The sequence below is a fragment of the Pseudophryne corroboree genome, chromosome 5 (genome assembly GCF_028390025.1).
Source record: "Pseudophryne corroboree isolate aPseCor3 chromosome 5, aPseCor3.hap2, whole genome shotgun sequence".
NCBI lineage: Eukaryota > Metazoa > Chordata > Amphibia > Anura > Myobatrachidae > Pseudophryne > Pseudophryne corroboree.
Genome location: NC_086448.1, coordinates 829,711,709 through 829,733,185, shown reverse-complemented (window position 1 = coordinate 829,733,185; position 21,477 = coordinate 829,711,709). Strand labels below are relative to the sequence as shown.

Genomic DNA, 21,477 nt, shown 5'->3' with positions numbered 1-21,477 from the left:
AGAGTCAATAAATTGAAGTGGTAGGAAAAAAGGGGAGAGAGACTCTTTGTTGGGGCACTCTTAGTCCAAAATGTTAGACACTAAAACATAACTTTTAATAGATAGAATAAAATCTAGTGACTTAATAAATAAAAGTTAGGAATTGTGAACAAATATACTCATGCGTATTATTCATGCATATAGCTCAATGCTTCTAATATAGGAATAAATATAGGAAATGTCTAGGTGAAAATTATTTGTAGTTAATATTTTAATTGGGACAGGTCTGTCTATAATTTAAGACAGAGTATAGTTATGGTCCCACAGGATTATTACCTATGTTCAGTTTCTAAATGTTGTACAATTTCTTAAGAGGAAAAGATTCAAGACAGTATGATCTTTAAATGTTGCCTTGGAAGGTCCTTAAAAGGTCCTTGAACACCTACTGCGCAAGATCTGGGCAGTGGTGTTGCTGGGAAGGCTTATTACTCGATTAAACGGTGTATTATTCGACTCTATGCAGTCAATAGAAGTCTGAAAACACGATGTAAGGATAAAGATATTTACGTACACATTAAATAGTGAGCAGTGTATTATTAGACTCTGTGCAGTCAGTTAAGGTCTGAAAACACGATGTTAGAACAAAGGTATTTACGTACTCGGTAGTAATACAATATTGTGAATAATAAGGATATGCAAAAAACAGTATTATGGTTTATACATGGAAATATGTTGAAAACAAAAGGATTTTATTGTATATGGTATATTTTGTAATAATACAGTGAGATACTCACAGTTAAATCAACAGTAAAAGAAAGTAATTGAAGAAAGAAAAAAGAGAGGGGTATGTCTTACTTCTGCTGTTCAGCTGGGTTGTTTACTGCACCTGGTGTTCGCTGTTGGTCCCCCACACAGCTACTGATCAGGCCTACCACAGATTAGCTTCCAAGATCGGACGAGATCAGGCGTATCCTGTGGAGTATGGCCGTAATCTGCTGAATGAGAGAGTATGACTGCCAAAGTGCTTCTGCTGTCCAAATTAATGGATGAGAGAGCATGAAAGAAATATATATACAATGGGCTCTAAAATAATGCCAAATTTGGTAGTGTGCCCAGATAGAGTTCTACATGAAGTTATTCGAAAGAAAAAAGGAGAATCCCTAAAGGATACTAACAACTGTGGTCATTAGATTCTTGTATCAATAGTACATATAATCACTTCCAATCGATAACCATAAATGCCTTAACGTTCATTTGTGTGTAGTTACACTGCATATAGCATGAGTCTCAGAGAATGCCCTAACATTCCATCAGTTAAGGAGTAAGAAAACTGTCAAGGATATTGACTAAAAAGCAAAAACTTGATTCTTGTGCAAATATTGCATGTGGTCACACTCAAATAATGCTGTGGGCAATTTAGTTCTTGTGCAGATTTTACGTGTAATCACACTGCATAAATATAATATAATATAAATGTCAGAAGATATTCTAAGTTCAGAGGTATTGAAGAACTGCAGACATTTGATTACTATGCAGATGTTTCCATGCGGTACCACTGCTGTGTGATATGAGTGACACAGATATTTCTTTCTTCAATTACTTTCTTTTACTGTTGATTTAACTGTGAGTATCTCACTGTATTATTACAAAATATACCATATACAATAAAATCCTTTTGTTTTCAACATATTTCCATGTATAAACCATAATACTGTTTTTTGCATATCCTTATTATTCACAATATTGTATTACTACCGAGTACGTAAATACCTTTGTTCTAACATCGTGTTTTCAGACCTTAACTGACTGCACAGAGTCTAATAATACACTGCTCACTATTTAATGTGTACGTAAATATCTTTATCCTTACATCGTGTTTTCAGACTTCTATTGACTGCATAGAGTCGAATAATACACCGTTTAATCGAGTAATAAGCCTTCCCAGCAACACCACTGCCCAGATCTTGCGCAGTAGGTGTTCAAGGACCTTTTAAGGACCTTCCAAGGCAACATTTAAAGATCATACTGTCTTGAATCTTTTCCTCTTAAGAAATTGTACAACATTTAGAAACTGAACATAGGTAATAATCCTGTGGGACCATAACTATACTCTGTCTTAAATTATAGACAGACCTGTCCCAATTAAAATATTAACTACAAATAATTTTCACCTAGACATTTCCTATATTTATTCCTATATTAGAAGCATTGAGCTATATGCATGAATAATACGCATGAGTATATTTGTTCACAATTCCTAACTTTTATTTATTAAGTCACTAGATTTTATTCTATCTATTAAAAGTTATGTTTTAGTGTCTAACATTTTGGACTAAGAGTGCCCCAACAAAGAGTCTCTCTCCCCTTTTTTCCTACCACCTATATGACCTTACCACACATTACCCTATATGACCCAGGCTTACACCTATATGACCTTACCACACATTACCCTATATGACCCAGGCTTACACCTATATGACCTTACCACACATTACCCTATATGACCCAGGCTTACACCTATATGACCTTACCACACATTACCCTATATGACCCAGGCTTACACCTATATGACCTTACCACACATTACCCTATATGACCCAGGCTTACACCTATATGACCTTACCACACATTACCCTATATGACCCAGGCTTACACCTATATGACCTTACCACACATTACCTATATGACCCAGGCTTACACCTATATGACCTTACCACACTTTACCTATATGACCCAGGCTTACACCTATATGACCTTACCACACATTACCTATATGACACAGGCTTACACCTATATGACCTTACCACACATTACCCTATATGACCCAGGCTTACACCTATATGACCTTACCACACATTACCCTATATGACCCAGGCTTACACCTATATGACCTTACCACACATTACCCTATATGACCCAGGCTTACACCTATATGACCTTACCACACATTACCCTATATGACCCAGGCTTACACCTATGTGACCTTACCACACATTACCTATATGACCCAGGCTTACATCTATATGACCTTACCACACATTACATATATGACCCAGGCTTACACCTATATGACCTTACCACACATTACCCTATATGACCCAGGCTTACACCTATATGACCTTACCACACATTACCCTATATGACCCAGGCTTACACCTATATGACCTTACCACACATTACCTATATGACCCAGGCTTACATCTATATGACCTTACCACACATTACATATATGACCCAGGCTTACACCTATATGACCTTACCACACATTACCCTATATGACCCAGGCTTACACCTATGTGACCTTACCACACATTACCTATATGACCCAGGCTTACACCTATGTGACCTTACCACATATTACCTATATGACCCAGGATTACAGCTATATGACCTTACCACACATTACCCTATATGACCCAGGCTTACACCTATATGACCTTACCACACATTACCTGTATGAGCCAGGCTTACACCTATGTGACCTTACCACACATTACCCTATATGACCCAGGCTTACACCTATATGACCTTACCACACATTACCCTATATGACCCAGGCTTACACCTTTATGACCTTACCACACATTACCTGTATGAGCCAGGCTTACACCTATGTGACCTTACCACACATTACCTATATGACCCAGGATTACACCTATATAACCTTACCACACATTACCCTATATGACCCAGGCTCACACCTATATGACCTTACCACACATTACCCTATATGACCCAGGCTTACACCTATATGACCTTACCACACATTACCTATATGACCCAGGCTTACACCTATGTGACCTTACCACACATTACCCTATATGACCCAGGCTTACACCTATGTGACCTTACCACACATTACCTATATGACCCAGGCTTACACCTATATGACCTTACCACACATTACCCTATATGACCCAGGATTACACCTATATGACCTTACCACACATTACCCTATATGACCCAGGCTTACACCTATATGACCTTACCACACATTACCTACATGACCCAGGCTTACACCTATATGACCTTACCACACATTACCCTATATGACCCAGGCTTACACCTATATGACCATACCACACATTACCTATATGACCCAGGCTTACACCTATGTGACCTTACCACACATTACCTATATGACCCAGGCTTACACCTATATGACCTTACCACATATTACCTGTATGACCCAGGCTTACACCTATATGACCTGACCACACATTACCCTGTATGACCCAGGCTTACACCTATGTGATCTTACCACACATTACCCTATATGACCCAGGCTTACACATATATGACCTTACCACACATTACCCTTTATGACCCAGGCTTACACCTATATGACCTTACCACATATTACATATATGACCCAGGATTACACCTACGGTACATGACCTTACCACATATTATCTATATGACCCAGGCAATCACCTATATGAACTTACCACATATTACCTATATGACCAAGGTTTACACCTATATGAACTTACCATATAAGGTCATAAGGTCAGCCACTTTCTCCAGGTTTTCTAACCATCGCTCATGGTGACAATTCCGTTTTCCACAACTGAAGAAGCAGAAATGACGCAGACCAGTGAGGCCCTTTGTACATAATAAGCCATAATATTGTTATAATGAATACTGTATTGTAGAAGTATAAAATAAAACTAGAAAATAAACACAAGTTATAAAAAACAATAAATAACCTGATTTACCCTTAATAAGGCTCCTATAGTCATCACTGTTTTTGGACTATTGCAGAACTTCCCGTTAAAATAACGAAGCCGCTGCGGGATAAGATCGCCATAGAAAAGCACCGCGTGTTCCTCGAGTGCCAGGTATCTCGTGCCAACGCGGAGGTGACCTGGTACAAGAAAGACAAAGAGATTCAAGCGGATAATAGGTATGAGATTGTCAGCCAGGGGCTGTACAGGAAGCTCATTATCAACGAGGTGGAGTTCCAGGATGAGGACACCTACACCTGTGACGCAGGAGATGCCAAGACCACCGCGCAGCTGCTGGTCGAAGGTTATCTATCTATCTATCTATCTATCTATCTATCTATCTATCTATCTATCTATCTATCTGTCTGTCTGTCTGTCTGTCTCATTATCTATCTATCTCATTATCTATCTATCTGTCTGTCTGTCTCATTATCTATCTATGTCTGTCTGTCTGTCTATCTCATTATCTATCTATCTATGTCTGTCTCATTATCTATCTATCTATCTATCTATCTATCTATCTATCTATCTATCTATCTATCTATCTCATTATCTATTTATCTATCTCTCTCTCTCTCTGTCTGTCTGTCTGTCTGATAATCTATCTATCTATCTATCTATCTATCTATCTATCTATCTATCTATGTATCTATGTATCTATCTATCTATCTATCTATCTCATTATCTATCTCTCTCTCTGTCTGTCTGTCTGTCTGATTATCTATCTCATTATCTATTTATCTATCTATCTATCTATCTATCTATCTATCTATCTATCTATCTATCTATCTATCTATCTATCTATCTATCTATCTATCTCATTATCTATCTATCTATCTCATTATCTATCTATCTCATTATCTATCTATCTATCTATCTATCTATCTATCTATCTATCTATCTCATTATCTATCTATCTATCTCATTATCTATCTATCTATCTATCTATCTCATTATCTATCTATCTATCTCATTATCTATCTATCTATCTATCTATCTATCTATCTATCTATCTATCTATCTATCTATCTCATTATCTATCTATCTATCTCATTATCTATCTATCTATCTATCTATCTATCTATCTATCTATCTATCTCATTATCTATCTATCTATCTATCTATCTATCTATCTATCTATCTATCTATCTATCTCATTATCTATCTATCTATCTCATTATCTATCTATCTCATTATCTATCTATCTATCTATCTATCTCATTATCTATCTATCTATCTCATTATCTATCTATCTATCTCATTATCTATCTATCTATCTATCTATCTATCTATCTATCTATCTATCTATCTATCTATCTCATTATCTATCTATCTATCTCATTATCTATCTATCTATCTCATTATCTATCTATCTATCTATCTATCTATCTATCTATCTATCTATCTATCTATCTATCTATCTCATTATCTATCTATCTATCTATCTATCTCTATCTATCTATCTATCTATCTATCTATCTATCTATCTCATTATCTGTCTATCTATCTATCTATCTATCTATCTATCTATCTATCTCATTATCTGTCTATCTATGAATCTATCTCATTATCTGTCTGTCTATCTATCTCATTATCTGTCTGTCTGTCTGTCTGTCTGTCTGTCCTCTCACATGACTTTCTCTTTTTTACCCATTACACAGAACAATCTATCAATATTGTGAGTGAGCTGTGTGACGTGGAGGTGACGAAGCCGGAAAAGGCCGCCTTTGAGTGTGTAACCTCCATCGTGTCCGTGAAACCACCAAAGTGGATTCTTGGTGGTGAAGTTCTACAGGATGGAAAAGACGTAACAATAGAACAAGAGGGAACGCTCCACCGCCTCACCCTGTGGAAAACATCTCCAGAGATGAGTGGCGCTGTCCAGTTTCACATTGGGAAATCCAAATCCACCGCCAATCTGGTTGTCAAAGGTGATTGTTACTCAGCAGCGGCAGATTTCCTTACTAATCCAAATATCCACCAGCTGCTCCTAATTCAGGAACGTGCATTAATGATATAGGACTAAGAATAATGATTTACAAATTTACAATTTCAATTTGAATTAATTTATTAATTTGTAATTGCTATTTAAGATTCCCTTTTTTAAGATTTAAAAATCAAGAATCATTGCTAAAAACAAATTGATAAAAATCGATAAAACAGCTAAAATCATGTAATTTTTGCAACCCAAAATATGAAATTTGGATTAAAAACCCAAATTCTGAACTGCAGGAAGATTAGAACCAGGATTCAGATTTCTGGAGAACCGAACCGCACATCTTTACCTAGAAGTGATTTGTAGCTTGCTATAATATCCCACAGTGGATAATGATTGCAGACTTACAGTCATCATTTTAAAGCGATTGAGTGTTTACTGAAATAATTATGAATGATTTGGGATCAACTGGAACTAATTGATTTGCAAGGTATACATTTTTCTCTTGTACTGTTTTTGCATTTAACTCTAAGGGGGTTATTAAATAGGTTATGAGTTTCATCTGAAGAACGTAGCCAGAATCAAGCACTTAATTCCCTCAGAAGATCTGCCTAAAGTCATCCATGCATTTGTATCATCACGCCTACACTGCAGCAATGCCCTCTACCTTGTTACCCCAGCAATAGAATTGCAGCGCTTACAGCTGGTGCAAAACACAGCTGCCAGGCTATTAACCAACCAGCCCTGTTCCTAGCACATAACACCCATCCTCTACTCCCTTCACTGGCTGCCTGTAAGATGGCGAATCATCTTCAAGATTGGCTTACTGACTTTCAAAGCACTACATGACCAGGGCCCAAGGTACCTTCTGACTCCATACTGCCCCACTCGATTACTGCGATCTGTAGATGAAGGACTTTTAGCAGTACCTAGAATCTACCGTAATTCATCTGGGGGTCGAGCTTTTAGTCATGCGGCTCCAACTCTATGGAACTCACTTCCCCGCACAGTGCGAGAGGCCCCAACTATAGAATCCTTCAAAAGTAGACTCAAAACTTTCCTGTTTACTCAGCATTTCCATAGTGTCCCTTTTAGTATCTTCATGCTTCTGTATTTTATGAAAAGCTTCTCTGTACTTCATTGTTTCTGTATTGTATATACCAGCCAATCAGCTCCTAACTGTCAATTTACGTATTAGAGCTGATTGGCTGGTGCTTTATCACTTCTCCAGTCTTTATACATCTGCCCCATTGCTCTTTATGGCAGTTAGTCCTATTGTGGACCACGGCAGGTTCATCCAGCGAGGCGTTGAAGTAATCGATTCTCTGTTTATTTTGCTGAATCTTACGCCCGTTTTCCTTTTTAAGAGTCATCTGTTAAAATTAAATGACTTCTCAAGAAATAGGAAAGCTGTTCACTGCACTAAATAAAACAGACGGAGCGTAACCTGTTTGTATTTAATATTTTAGATATTCCGATACAGGTCACAGAAGGGATTGAAGACAAGACCGTCAACGAGCGGCAGACTGTTATTTTGTCCTGTGAGTTCAAACCCCCTCCCAAATTTGTAGAATGGTACCATGGGAAGACGCTGATTGAGGCATCAGAGAGGTACAGACTAAAGCAGGAGAGGAACACGGCGGAGCTTCGGATTGTGAAGGTGTCTCCTGATGACGCAGGCGTGTACATCTGCAAAGCTGGAACTGCGCAGACCTCTGGGACGCTGACGGTTAAAGGTACGGACTGTGATTAACATTGGATAAACCGTGTGTACAACCCAGCTGTCCTAGTCAGGGCAGTCGAGAGCCAGGCAGGGCCCAGGTACTTTTCAAGGGGTGTGGCCTGATCACAGGAGGCGTGGTCATGTTCTCTCTGGCCACACTGCAGCCCAGTACACAGCAATGTGTGCTGGGCTGAGGGGAAAAGCTGCAGCTGCTGCTGCCATGTAAGCGGGAGGGGGCCTGGGCCCCTACTGGACACTCTCTGGGCCCCTCTATCAGACCTGGGCCCGGGTAATTTGTACCCTCTCCCCCCCTCTCTCGGCACCACTGGTCCTAGTTACAGCGTGATAGTTATGGATTGTGGACATGTAAAGGGGTGGGGCTTATGTAAACTGAGTGTTTTAAGGAGTATCTGGGTGAGATTGGGTGGAGAGTATGTTGTCTTAAATCTGCTTGTATGAAGGTTGCATGGTATGAAAGTGTAATATGTAATGTTAGCAACGCATGCTACAATATGACAGCAGAGTGCGCCAGTGCGGTGTACGATGCCCCCTGGACATGGACCTCTGCTGTGTATTGGAGTGCAGTTTCTGCATAATTCCAGACAGTCAAGGCGATGGCTTTCACCTCTGGGGTCCAGTCATTGTTGTAGCGGTCCTGATGAGAGCATATACAGGTACTGACGACACCAATTACCTGTGGCATCAGGTCACCAATAACATCAGGTCACCAGTAACATCAGGTCACCAGTAACATCAGAACACCAGTAACATCAGAACACCAGTAACATCAGGTCACCGGTAACATCAGATCACCAGTAACATCAGATCACCAGTAACATCAGATCACCAGTAACATCAGATCACCAGTAACATCAGATCACCAGTAACATCAGGTCACCAGTAACATCAGGTCACCAATAACATCAGGTAACCAGTAACATCAGATCACTAGTAACATCAGGTCACCAGTAACATCAGGTCACCGGTAACATCAGATCACCAGTAACATCAGATCACCAGTAACATCAGGTCACCAGTAACATCAGATCACCAGTAACATCAGATCACCAGTAACATCAGATCACCAGTAACATCAGGTCACCAGTAACATCAGATCACCAGTAACATCAGATCACCAGTAACATCAGGTCACCAGTAACATCAGATCACCAGTAATATCAGATCACCAGTAACATCAGATCACCAGTAACATCAGGTCACCAGTAACATCAGATCAGATCACCAGTAACATCAGATCACCAGTAACATCAGGTCACCAGTAACATCAGATCACCAGTAACATCAGATCACCAGTAACATCACATTATCAATAACATCAGATCACCAGTAACATCAGGTCACCAGTAATATCAGGTCACCAGTAACATCAGATCACCAGTAACATCAGATCACCAGTAACATCAGATCACCAGTAACATCAGGTCACCAGTAACATCAGGTCACCAGTAACATCAGGTCACCAGTAACATCAGATCACCAGTAACATCAGATCACCAGTAACATCAGATCACCGGTAACATCAGAACACCAGTAACATCAGGTCACCAGTAACATCAGGTCACCAGTAACATCAGGTCACCAGTAACATCAGATCACCAGTAACATCAGGTCCCCAGTAACATCAGGTCCCCAGTAACATCAGGTCACCAGTAACATCAGATCACCAGTAACATCAGATCACCAGTAACATCAGATCACCAGTAACATCAGGTCAACAGTAACATCAGATCACCAGTAACATCAGATCACCAGTAACATCAGATCACCAGTAACATCAGATCACCAGTAACATCAGATCACCAGTAACATCAGATCACCAGTAACATCAGGTCACCAGTAACATCAGGTCACCAGTAACATCAGGTCACCAGTAACATCAGATCACCAGTAACATCAGATCACCAGTAACATCAGATCACCAGTAACATCAGATTACCAGTAACATCAGGTCACCAGTAACATCAGAACACCAGTAACATCAGGTCACCAGTAACATCAGATCACCAGTAACATCAGAACACCAGTAACATCAGGTCACCAGTAACATCAGATTACCAGTAACATCAGGTCACCAGTAACATCAGAACACCAGTAACATCAGATCACCAGTAACATCAGGTCACCAGTAACATCAGAACACCAGTAACATCAGGTCACCAGTAACATCAGGTCACCAGTAACATCAGGTCACCAGTAACATCAGGTCACCAGTAACATCAGGTCACCAGTAACATCAGATCACCAGTAACATCAGAATACCAGTAACATCAGATCACCAGTAACATCAGGTCACCAATAACATCAGGTCACCAGTAACATCAGATCACCAGTAACATCAGAATACCAGTAACATCAGATCACCAGTAACATCAGAACACCAGTAACATCAGATCACCAGTAACATCAGGTCACCAGTAACATCAGATCACCAGTAATATCAGATCACCAGTAACATCAGAATACCAGTAACATCAGATCACCAGTAACATCAGGTCACCAATAACATCAGGTCACCAGTAACATCAGATCACCAGTAACATCAGATTACCAGTAACATCAGGTCACCAGTAGCATCAGGTCACCAGTAGCATCAGATTACCAGTAACATCAGATTACCAGTAACATCAGATCACCAGTAATATCAGATCACCAGTAACATCAGATCACCAGTAACATCAGATCACCAGTAACATCAGGTCACCAGTAACATCAGATCACCAGTAACATCAGATCACCAGTAACATCAGATCACCAGTAACATCAGATCACCAGTAATATCAGATCACCAGTAACATCAGATCACCAGTAACATCAGGTCACCAGTAACATCAGATCACCAGTAACATCAGATCACCAGTAACATCAGATCACCAGTAACATCAGATCACCAGTAACATCAGGTCACCAGTAACATCAGATCACCAGTAACATCAGATCACCGGTAACATCAGGTCACCGGTAACATCAGATCACCAGTAACATCAGATCACCAGTAACATCAGGTCACCAGTAACATCAGATCAGATCACCAGTAACATCAGATCACCAGTAACATCAGATCACCAGTAGCATCAGATCACCAGTAATATCAGATCTCCAGTAGCATCAGATCACCAGTAATATCAGATCACCAGTAACATCAGATCACCAGTAACATCAGATCACCAGTAACATCAGGTCACCAGTAACATCAGATCACCAGTAACATCAGATCACCAGTAACATCAGATCACCAGTAACATCAGATCACCAGTAACATCAGATCACCAGTAACATCAGATCACCAGTAGCATCAGGTCACCAGTAACATCAGATCACCAGTAGCATCAGGTCACCAGTAACATCAGATCACCAGTAATATCAGATCACCAGTAACATCAGATCACCAGTAATATCAGATCACCAGTAACATCAGATCACCAGTAATATCAGATCACCAGTAACATCAGATTACCAGTAACATCAGATTACCAGTAACATCAGATCACCAGTAACATCAGATCACCAGTAACATCAGGTCACCAGTAACATCAGAATACCAGTAACATCAGATCACCAGTAACATCAGATCACCAGTAACATCAGATCACCAGTAACATCAGATCACCAGTAACATCAGGTCACCAGTAACATCAGGCGTCTGGTGTTCGTGCCTAGCCGCAGCGTGAAGTCATCGAGCCGCGACCTACCACTGAGCAGCGAACCGTCTCCGCTGGACGCAGCGGAGTGATAAGGAACTACAAACATCTTCCTGTTTGCAGTACGGGACTGAATGAGGTAGGGACAGCTAGGGCCTCACCAGCAGAGTGAGAACTGGAACGAACTGAGCTCTATCCACACACTCCATAAAGGAGCTGTAAACATACCGCACTATAACCAGAAATCTTTTTTTCTATACAGGTGCCACTTGCATATACACATTTTAGATTATATAGCCACTTCACAGCGCTCGTTATATGTTTTATCAGTATCCTTTCTTTAAACAGAGCAGCTTAATTTTACAAAGACAGCGCAGTTGTCAGACACTTTATCAGATCACCAGTAGCATCAGGTCACCAGTAACATCAGGTCACCAGTAACATCAGGTCACCAGTAACATCAGATCACCAGTAACATCAGATCACCAGTGACATCAGGTCACCAGTAACATCAGATCACCAGTAACATCAGGTCCCCAGTAACATCAGGTCACCAGTAACATCAGGTCACCAGTAACATCAGATCACCAGTAACATCAGATCACCAGTAACATCAGGTCACCAATAACATCAGGTCACCAGTAACATCAGATCACCAGTAACATCAGGTCACCAATAACATCAGGTCACCAGTAACATCAGGTCACCAGTAACATCAGATCACCAGTAACATCAGATCACCAGTAACATCAGGTCACCAATAACATCAGGTCACCAGTAACATCAGATCACCAGTAACATCAGATCACCAGTAACATCAGATCACCAGTAACATCAGATCACCAGTAATATCAGATCACCAGTAACATCAGATCACCAGTAACATCAGATCACCAGTAACATCAGATCACCAGTAACATCAGATCACCAGTAACATCAGGTCACCAGTAGCATCAGATCACCAGTAATATCAGATCACCAGTAACATCAGATCACCAGTAACATCAGATCACCAGTAACATCAGGTCACCAGTAACATCAGATCACCAGTAACATCAGATCACCAGTAACATCAGATCACCAGTAACATCAGGTCACCAGTAACATCAGGTCACCAGTAACATCAGATCACCAGTAACATCAGGTCACCAGTAACATCAGATCACCAGTAGCATCAGATCACCAGTAACATCACATCACCAGTAATATCAGATCACCAGTAACATCAGATCACCAGTAACATCAGATCACCAGTAACATCAGATCACCAGTAACATCAGATCACCAGTAACATCAGGTCACCAGTAACATCAGAATACCAGTAACATCAGATTACCAGTAACATCAGATCACCAGTAACATCAGATCACCAGTAACATCAGGTCACCAGTAACATCAGGCGTCTGGTGTTCGTGCCTAGCCGCAGCGTGAAGTCATCGAGCCGCGACCTACCACTGAGCAGCGAACCGTCTCCGCTGGACGCAGCGGAGTGATAAGGAACTACAAACATCTTCCTGTTTGCAGTACGGGACTGAATGAGGTAGGGACAGCTAGGGCCTCACCAGCAGAGTGAGAACTGGAACGAACTGAGCTCTATCCACACACTCCATAAAGGAGCTGTAAACATACCGCACTATAACCAGAAATCTTTTTTTCTATACAGGTGCCACTTGCATATACACATTTTAGATTATATAGCCACTTCACAGCGCTCGTTATATGTTTTATCAGTATCCTTTCTTTAAACAGAGCAGCTTAATTTTACAAAGACAGCGCAGTTGTCAGACACTTTATCAGATCACCAGTAGCATCAGGTCACCAGTAACATCAGGTCACCAGTAACATCAGGTCACCAGTAACATCAGATCACCAGTAACATCAGATCACCAGTAACATCAGGTCACCAGTAACATCAGATCACCAGTAACATCAGGTCCCCAGTAACATCAGGTCCCCAGTAACATCAGGTCACCAGTAACATCAGATCACCAGTAACATCAGATCACCAGTAACATCAGATCACCAGTAACATCAGGTCACCAATAACATCAGGTCACCAGTAACATCAGGTCACCAGTAACATCAGATCACCAGTAACATCAGGTCACCAATAACATCAGGTCACCAGTAACATCAGGTCACCAGTAACATCAGATCACCAGTAACATCAGATCACCAGTAACATCAGGTCACCAATAACATCAGGTCACCAGTAACATCAGATCACCAGTAACATCAGATCACCAGTAACATCAGATCACCAGTAACATCAGATCACCAGTAATATCAGATCACCAGTAACATCAGATCACCAGTAACATCAGATCACCAGTAACATCAGATCACCAGTAACATCAGATCACCAGTAACATCAGATCACCAGTAACATCAGGTCACCAGTAGCATCAGATCACCAGTAATATCAGATCACCAGTAACATCAGATCACCAGTAACATCAGATCACCAGTAACATCAGGTCACCAGTAACATCAGATCACCAGTAACATCAGATCACCAGTAACATCAGATCACCAGTAACATCAGATCACCAGTAACATCAGGTCACCAGTAACATCAGATCACCAGTAACATCAGATCACCAGTAACATCAGGTCACCAGTAACATCAGATCACCAGTAGCATCAGATCACCAGTAACATCACATCACCAGTAATATCAGATCACCAGTAACATCAGATCACCAGTAACATCAGATCACCAGTAACATCAGATCACCAGTAACATCAGGTCACCAGTAACATCAGATCACCAGTAATATCAGATCACCAGTAACATCAGATTACCAGTAACATCAGATCACCAGTAACATCAGATCACCAGTAACATCAGGTCACCAGTAACATCAGGCGTCTGGTGTTCGTGCCTAGCCGCAGCGTGAAGTCATCGAGCCGCGACCTACCACTGAGCAGCGAACCGTCTCCGCTGGACGCAGCGGAGTGATAAGGAACTACAAACATCTTCCTGTTTGCAGTACGGGACTGAATGAGGTAGGGACAGCTAGGGCCTCACCAGCAGAGTGAGAACTGGAACGAACTGAGCTCTATCCACACACTCCATAAAGGAGCTGTAAACATACCGCACTATAACCAGAAACCTTTTTTTCTATACAGGTGCCACTTGCATATACACATTTTAGATTATATAGCCACTTCACAGCGCTCGTTATATGTTTTATCAGTATCCTTTCTTTAAACAGAGCAGCTTAATTTTACAAAGACAGCGCAGTTGTCAGACACTTTATCAGATCACCAGTAGCATCAGGTCACCAGTAACATCAGATCACCAGTAGCATCAGGTCACCAGTAACATCACATCACCAGTAACATCAGATCACCAGTAACATCAGATCACCAGTAACATCAGATCACCAGTAATATCAGATCACCAGTAACATCAGATCACCAGTAACATCAGATCACCAGTAACATCAGGTCACCAGTAACATCAGATCACCAGTAACATCAGATCACCAGTAACATCAGATCACCAGTAATATCAGATCACCAGTAACATCAGATCACCAGTAACATCAGAACACCAGTAACATCAGGTCACCAGTAACATCAGATCACCAGTAACATCAGATCACCAGTAACATCAGATCACCAGTAACATCAGGTCACCAGTAACATCAGATCACCAGTAACATCAGGTCACCAGTAACATCAGATCACCAGTAACATCAGATCACCAGTAACATCAGGTCACCGGTAACATCAGGTCACCGGTAACATCAGATCACCAGTAACATCAGATCACCAGTAACATCAGGTCACCAGTAACATCAGATCAGATCACCAGTAACATCAGATCACCAGTAATATCAGATCACCAGTAGCATCAGATCACCAGTAATATCAGATCACCAGTAACATCAGGTCACCAGTAACATCAGATCACCAGTAACATCAGATCACCAGTAACATCAGGTCACCAGTAACATCAGATCACCAGTAACATCAGGTCACCAGTAACATCAGGTCACCAGTAACATCAGATCACCAGTAACATCAGATCACCAGTAACATCAGATCACCAGTAACATCAGATCACCAGTAACATCAGATCACCAGTAACATCAGATCACCAGTAACATCAGATCACCAGTAACATCAGATCACCAGTAACATCAGATCACCAGTAACATCAGGTCACCAGTAGCATCAGGTCACCAGTAACATCAGATCACCAGTAGCATCAGGTCACCAGTAACATCAGGTCACCAGTAACATCAGATCACCAGTAACATCAGATCACCAGTAACATCAGATCACCAGTAACATCAGATCACCAGTAACATCAGGTCACCAGTAACATCAGATCACCAGTAACATCAGGTCACCAGTAACATCAGATCACCAGTAACATCAGATCACCAGTAACATCAGATCACCAGTAACATCAGATCACCAGTAACATCAGATCACCAGTAACATCAGGTCACCAGTAACATCAGATCACCAGTAACATCAGATCACCAGTAACATCAGATCACCAGTAACATCAGATCACCAGTAACATCAGATCACCAGTAACATCAGAACACCAGTAACATCAGGTCACCAGTAACATCAGATCACCAGTAACATCAGATCACCAGTAACATCAGATCACCAGTAACATCAGGTCACCAGTAACATCAGATCACCAGTAACATCAGGTCACCAGTAACATCAGGTCACCAGTAACATCAGATCACCAGTAACATCAGATCACCGGTAACATCAGGTCACCGGTAACATCAGGTCACCGGTAACATCAGATCACCAGTAACATCAGATCACCAGTAACATCAGGTCACCAGTAACATCAGATCAGATCACCAGTAACATCAGATCACCAGTAACATCAGATCACCAGTAACATCAGATCACCGGTAACATCAGGTCACCGGTAACATCAGATCACCAGTAACATCAGATCACCAGTAACATCAGATCACCAGTAACATCAGGTCACCAGTAACATCAGATCACCGGTAACATCAGATCACCGGTAACATCAGGTCACCAGTAACATCAGATCACCAGTAGCATCAGATCACCAGTAACATCAGGTCACCAGTAACATCAGATCACCAGTAACATCAGATCACCAGTAACATCAGATCACCAGTAGCATCAGATCACCAGTAGCATCAGATCACCAGTAACATCAGGTCACCAGTAATATCAGATCACCAGTAACATCAGATCACCAGTAGCATCAGATCACCAGTAACATCAGGTCACCAGTAATATCAGATCACCAGTAGCATCAGATCACCAGTAATATCAGATCACCAGTAGCATCAGATCACCAGTAATATCAGATCACCAGTAGCATCAGATCACCAGTAATATCAGATCACCAGTAGCATCAGATCACCAGTAATATCAGATCACCAGTAACATCAGATTACCAGTAACATCAGATCACCAGTAGCATCAGATCACCAGTAACATCAGATCACCAGTAACATCAGATCACCAGTAACATCAGATCACCAGTAATATCAGATCACCAGTAACATCAGATCACCAGTAACATCAGATCACCAGTAACATCAGATCACCAGTAACATCAGATCACCAGTAACATCAGATCACCAGTAGCATCAGGTCACCAGTAACATCAGATCACCAGTAGCATCAGGTCACCAGTAACATCAGATCACCAGTAACATCAGATCACCAGTAACATCAGATTACCAGTAACATCAGATCACCAGTAACATCAGATCACCAGTAGCATCAGGTCACCAGTAACATCAGATCACCAGTAACATCAGGTCACCAGTAACATCAGATCACCAGTAGCATCAGGTCACCAGTAACATCAGATCACCAGTAACATCAGATCACCAGTAACATCAGATTACCAGTAACATCAGATCACCAGTAATATCAGATCACCAGTAACATCAGATTACCAGTAACATCAGATCACCAGTAACATCAGATCACCAGTAACATCAGGTCACCAGTAACATCAGGCGTCTGGTGTTCGTGCCTAGCCGCAGCGTGAAGTCATCGAGCCGCGACCTACCACTGAGCAGCGAACCGTCTCCGCTGGACGCAGCGGAGTGATAAGGAACTACAAACATCTTCCTGTTTGCAGTACGGGACTGAATGAGGTAGGGACAGCTAGGGCCTCACCAGCAGAGTGAGAACTGGAACGAACTGAGCTCTATCCACACACTCCATAAAGGAGCTGTAAACATACCGCACTATAACCAGAAATCTTTTTTTCTATACAGGTGCCACTTGCATATACACATTTTAGATTATATAGCCACTTCACAGCGCTCGTTATATGTTTTATCAGTATCCTTTCTTTAAACAGAGCAGCTTAATTTTACAAAGACAGCGCAGTTGTCAGACACTTTATCAGATCACCAGTGGCATCAGATCACCAGTAGCTTCAGTAGGCACGTGGAGAAGGATTAGTGCTACGCTGCCGGAGGGGACTGTTAGGGTTAGGAACCAGGGGGAGGGATAGGGTTCTCTATCCTGGATAAAAGCACTTTGTTAAATCCATCGGAATAAATGTAAGCTAACGTCTCCTCTGGTCCACAGCTCGCGACGTGAAAGTGCTGAAGCCTCTGGCCGACGCGGAGGTGGATGAGGAAAGCTGCGCCGTGTTCTCCTGTGAGCTGTCTCATGAAGACGAGGAGGTTGAGTGGTTCCTGAACGACACTCTACTGTACACCAATAACTACAACGATATTCAGAAGATCGGCGGCAGCCACACCCTCACCCTGAGGCAAGTGGCCGCTCAGGACTCGGGAACTGTGACTGTGAAGACCCAGAAGCTGTCTCTGAGCGCGGCGCTGAAGGTTAAAGGTAAGTGGACGCCGTAATATAATCCTCTGTGTGTCACAGTGCCCACATTCTAGTTACGACGCAGGATGGCGACATTTTTGTGCTGCATGAGAAATGTATGGGGCCATTTAAAAACGTAGTAAAGATAAAAGATCATTAGTATGTGAGCGAGAGATGTGCAACGTGTTACATAATTAGTGCTTTAGCATAAATGTTTTACACTAGTAATATTTTGATGACAATGTGGCAAGAGGTGTTGCACAAACACGTGGTTTCAGTTCAGTAATCTATAGCGCATTTTCCTCTCCGGTTGTCATATATATATTTCTTTCCGGTAGTAGATGAGCAAAATATGCCGACACGGCTTCGACCGACTCCGAATCAGGCCCTTTGTATCTGCTTGGCAACTATGTATCAGTGTCCGTATCTCTAATTCAGTACAGGTGGAGTTATCCGTTATCAGTGATCAGCATGATAGGTTGCGATTGGATTGGCAGCTCTGCGCGCCAATCCTGCTGTAATGAGCGAATCAGAGCCAGCAGCACCGGTATTATTACATGCTATATTTCCGACATAAGCAGCAGAGATAAAGGGCTGGATTCTGAGTTGGCTGCAAGTGGAAATGCGGACGGATCTCGGGGATATTTTCATACTGTGCATGTGCCGGAGAATCAGCCACAGATTCGTACTTCTCCCCAATATGAGTAAAGCTCCTATTGGACTTGTTTTAATGTCAGACATAAAGCCACTGCTGAGTTGTGGGTTACTGTGCCTCCTCTAGAAAAGCCGGTGGTTTTCATGAAATCTTTGGATGACGCGGTGGGTGAGGAGCGAGGAACGATCACGCTGAAGTGCGAAGTCTCCAAACCCAAAGTCTCGCCGATCTGGAAGAAGGACGACCAGGTCCTGCCGAACAGAGAGAAGTATCAGCAGATACAGGCAGGGAAAACGGTGTCTCTCATCATCCACAATCTGAGCAAGGCCGACGCGGGTCTGTACATCTGTGACATTGGGACGGATGTGGCAAAGTCCAAAGTCGGAGTTCAAGGTACTTTATAAAACGTGCATTTCAGTCTTGTGTGGTACTAATGTTCCTTCCTGCTAAAGGCTGGTAGCTAGACGGTCCTATGGGGAGATCTACAGTGGGTCGATAATCTGCATGACAGAGACCTTTCCCCTCTGGTGACGTCACAGGGCCATCCCAGCTGACATACATCCAGGTTTAATGCTACTGAACGTCATTTGCAAAGGCGCAATTTTTTTGCCCTATGGTGATGTCCATACTGGGGTAAATTTAAAGACCTTTCTTGGATTGTTGGGTGTCACAAAGATTTATCATCGTCCAAGACCAGATTTATCACCACTTTGTAGCTAACACGATCAGCTACTGTCACTGGAGTTCCGTAGTCTCGGCACACACGCACCATGCTCCCAGCCTGCAGTCAGGCACCAATGTGTATTTGAAAATGATTGTACAAGAAACCTTTGCCGTGGCTTTCTTTCCTCTGCCAGCTCCAGGTACTATCTACAGTAAGTAGAGGGAATGGAGTAAATGTATTGGCCATTGGGACAAAAGAGGCGCAAACACCCACATGGTATCCGGAATAAGGATAGACAGTAAATAGACAGTTAAAGGTCAACATGGACTTAAACCGACAGGATCAACACAAAATAAGGTCGACACATGGTTTTTAATGATTTTTCATGATTTCTAGGGTTAGAGTTAGCGTTAGGCACTTCGAGGAGGGTTAGGGTTAGGTTACGGGGATTTAGTATGATATCCCGATGGACTGGATGCCGGCAGTTAGAAATTGCATCCCCGCCATCAAAATACCCTCAGCCCCCAGAAAGTACCCTAACTGTCCCCTGCCCCTTACCCTAACCCTCCCTTGTTGGTGCCTTATCCTAACCATCCCTTCCCCCCTGCCTAACCCTAACCCTCCCCGTCTGGTGCCTAACCCTAACCTCCCCTTGAAGGTGCCTAACCCCCCATCCCAGGTACCTAACCATAACCTTCCCGTCCCTGCACCCTAACCCCACTTCTAGTGCCTAAACCTAACACCCCCCACGTGCGGCTTGCTGTCAGAACGATCGGGATTCTGTGCGTCGGTATTTTGACACTGGGAGCGGAGCTCTGTTGTAATTTACGATGTCGGTATTTCGCTCACCTGGGTCCCATCCGGTGGCATTTTAACTACATTCTGGCTGCGGAAGTGAGAGTTTAGGGTTAGGCATTTGGTGGAGGGTTAGGCTGTGGTAGGGTGAGGCTAAGGTTAGGTATTTGGTGGAGGGTTAGGGGGCGGAAGGGGAAAGTTAGGGTTAGGCACCGGGGGAGAGAAAGATTTAGGGTTAGGATCAGGGTTAAAATAACACCTGAAAACATATGTCAACCTGTTATTGTGTCAACCATTTGCATGTCGACCTTTTGACCTTGTCGACCTAAATCCATGTCAACAATTTTACTGTCATTCTTTTGAACCTGTCGACCTATCTAGGCACTGTCGATCTTTGAATCCACACCCCACCCGCATCCAGAACCACATACAGTAATGTAGATGTTGCTCTTCAGTATTCCTGAGCACGTAGTATCTATCTGTACACAGCGCCAGTATTGCACGTTATGGGTCT

General features: G+C 42.1%; 1 protein-coding gene and 1 pseudogene across 3 annotated transcripts in view; one reads left to right on the top strand and one right to left on the bottom strand.

Moving 5' to 3' along the window:
* Nucleotides 1-21,477, top strand: part of OBSCN (obscurin, cytoskeletal calmodulin and titin-interacting RhoGEF) — a 370,748-nt gene that overhangs the window by 173,056 nt on the left and 176,215 nt on the right. For all 3 annotated transcript variants that reach the window (XM_063924540.1, XM_063924539.1, XM_063924541.1), the window contains exons 32-36: nucleotides 4,744-5,010; nucleotides 6,368-6,637; nucleotides 8,112-8,378; nucleotides 18,604-18,870; nucleotides 19,631-19,897. In XM_063924540.1, coding sequence (XP_063780610.1) covers nucleotides 4,744-5,010; nucleotides 6,368-6,637; nucleotides 8,112-8,378; nucleotides 18,604-18,870; nucleotides 19,631-19,897 — 1,338 coding nt within the window. The remainder of the gene's footprint in view (nucleotides 1-4,743; nucleotides 5,011-6,367; nucleotides 6,638-8,111; nucleotides 8,379-18,603; nucleotides 18,871-19,630; nucleotides 19,898-21,477) is intronic.
* Nucleotides 854-972, bottom strand: LOC134930553 (5S ribosomal RNA; annotated as a pseudogene).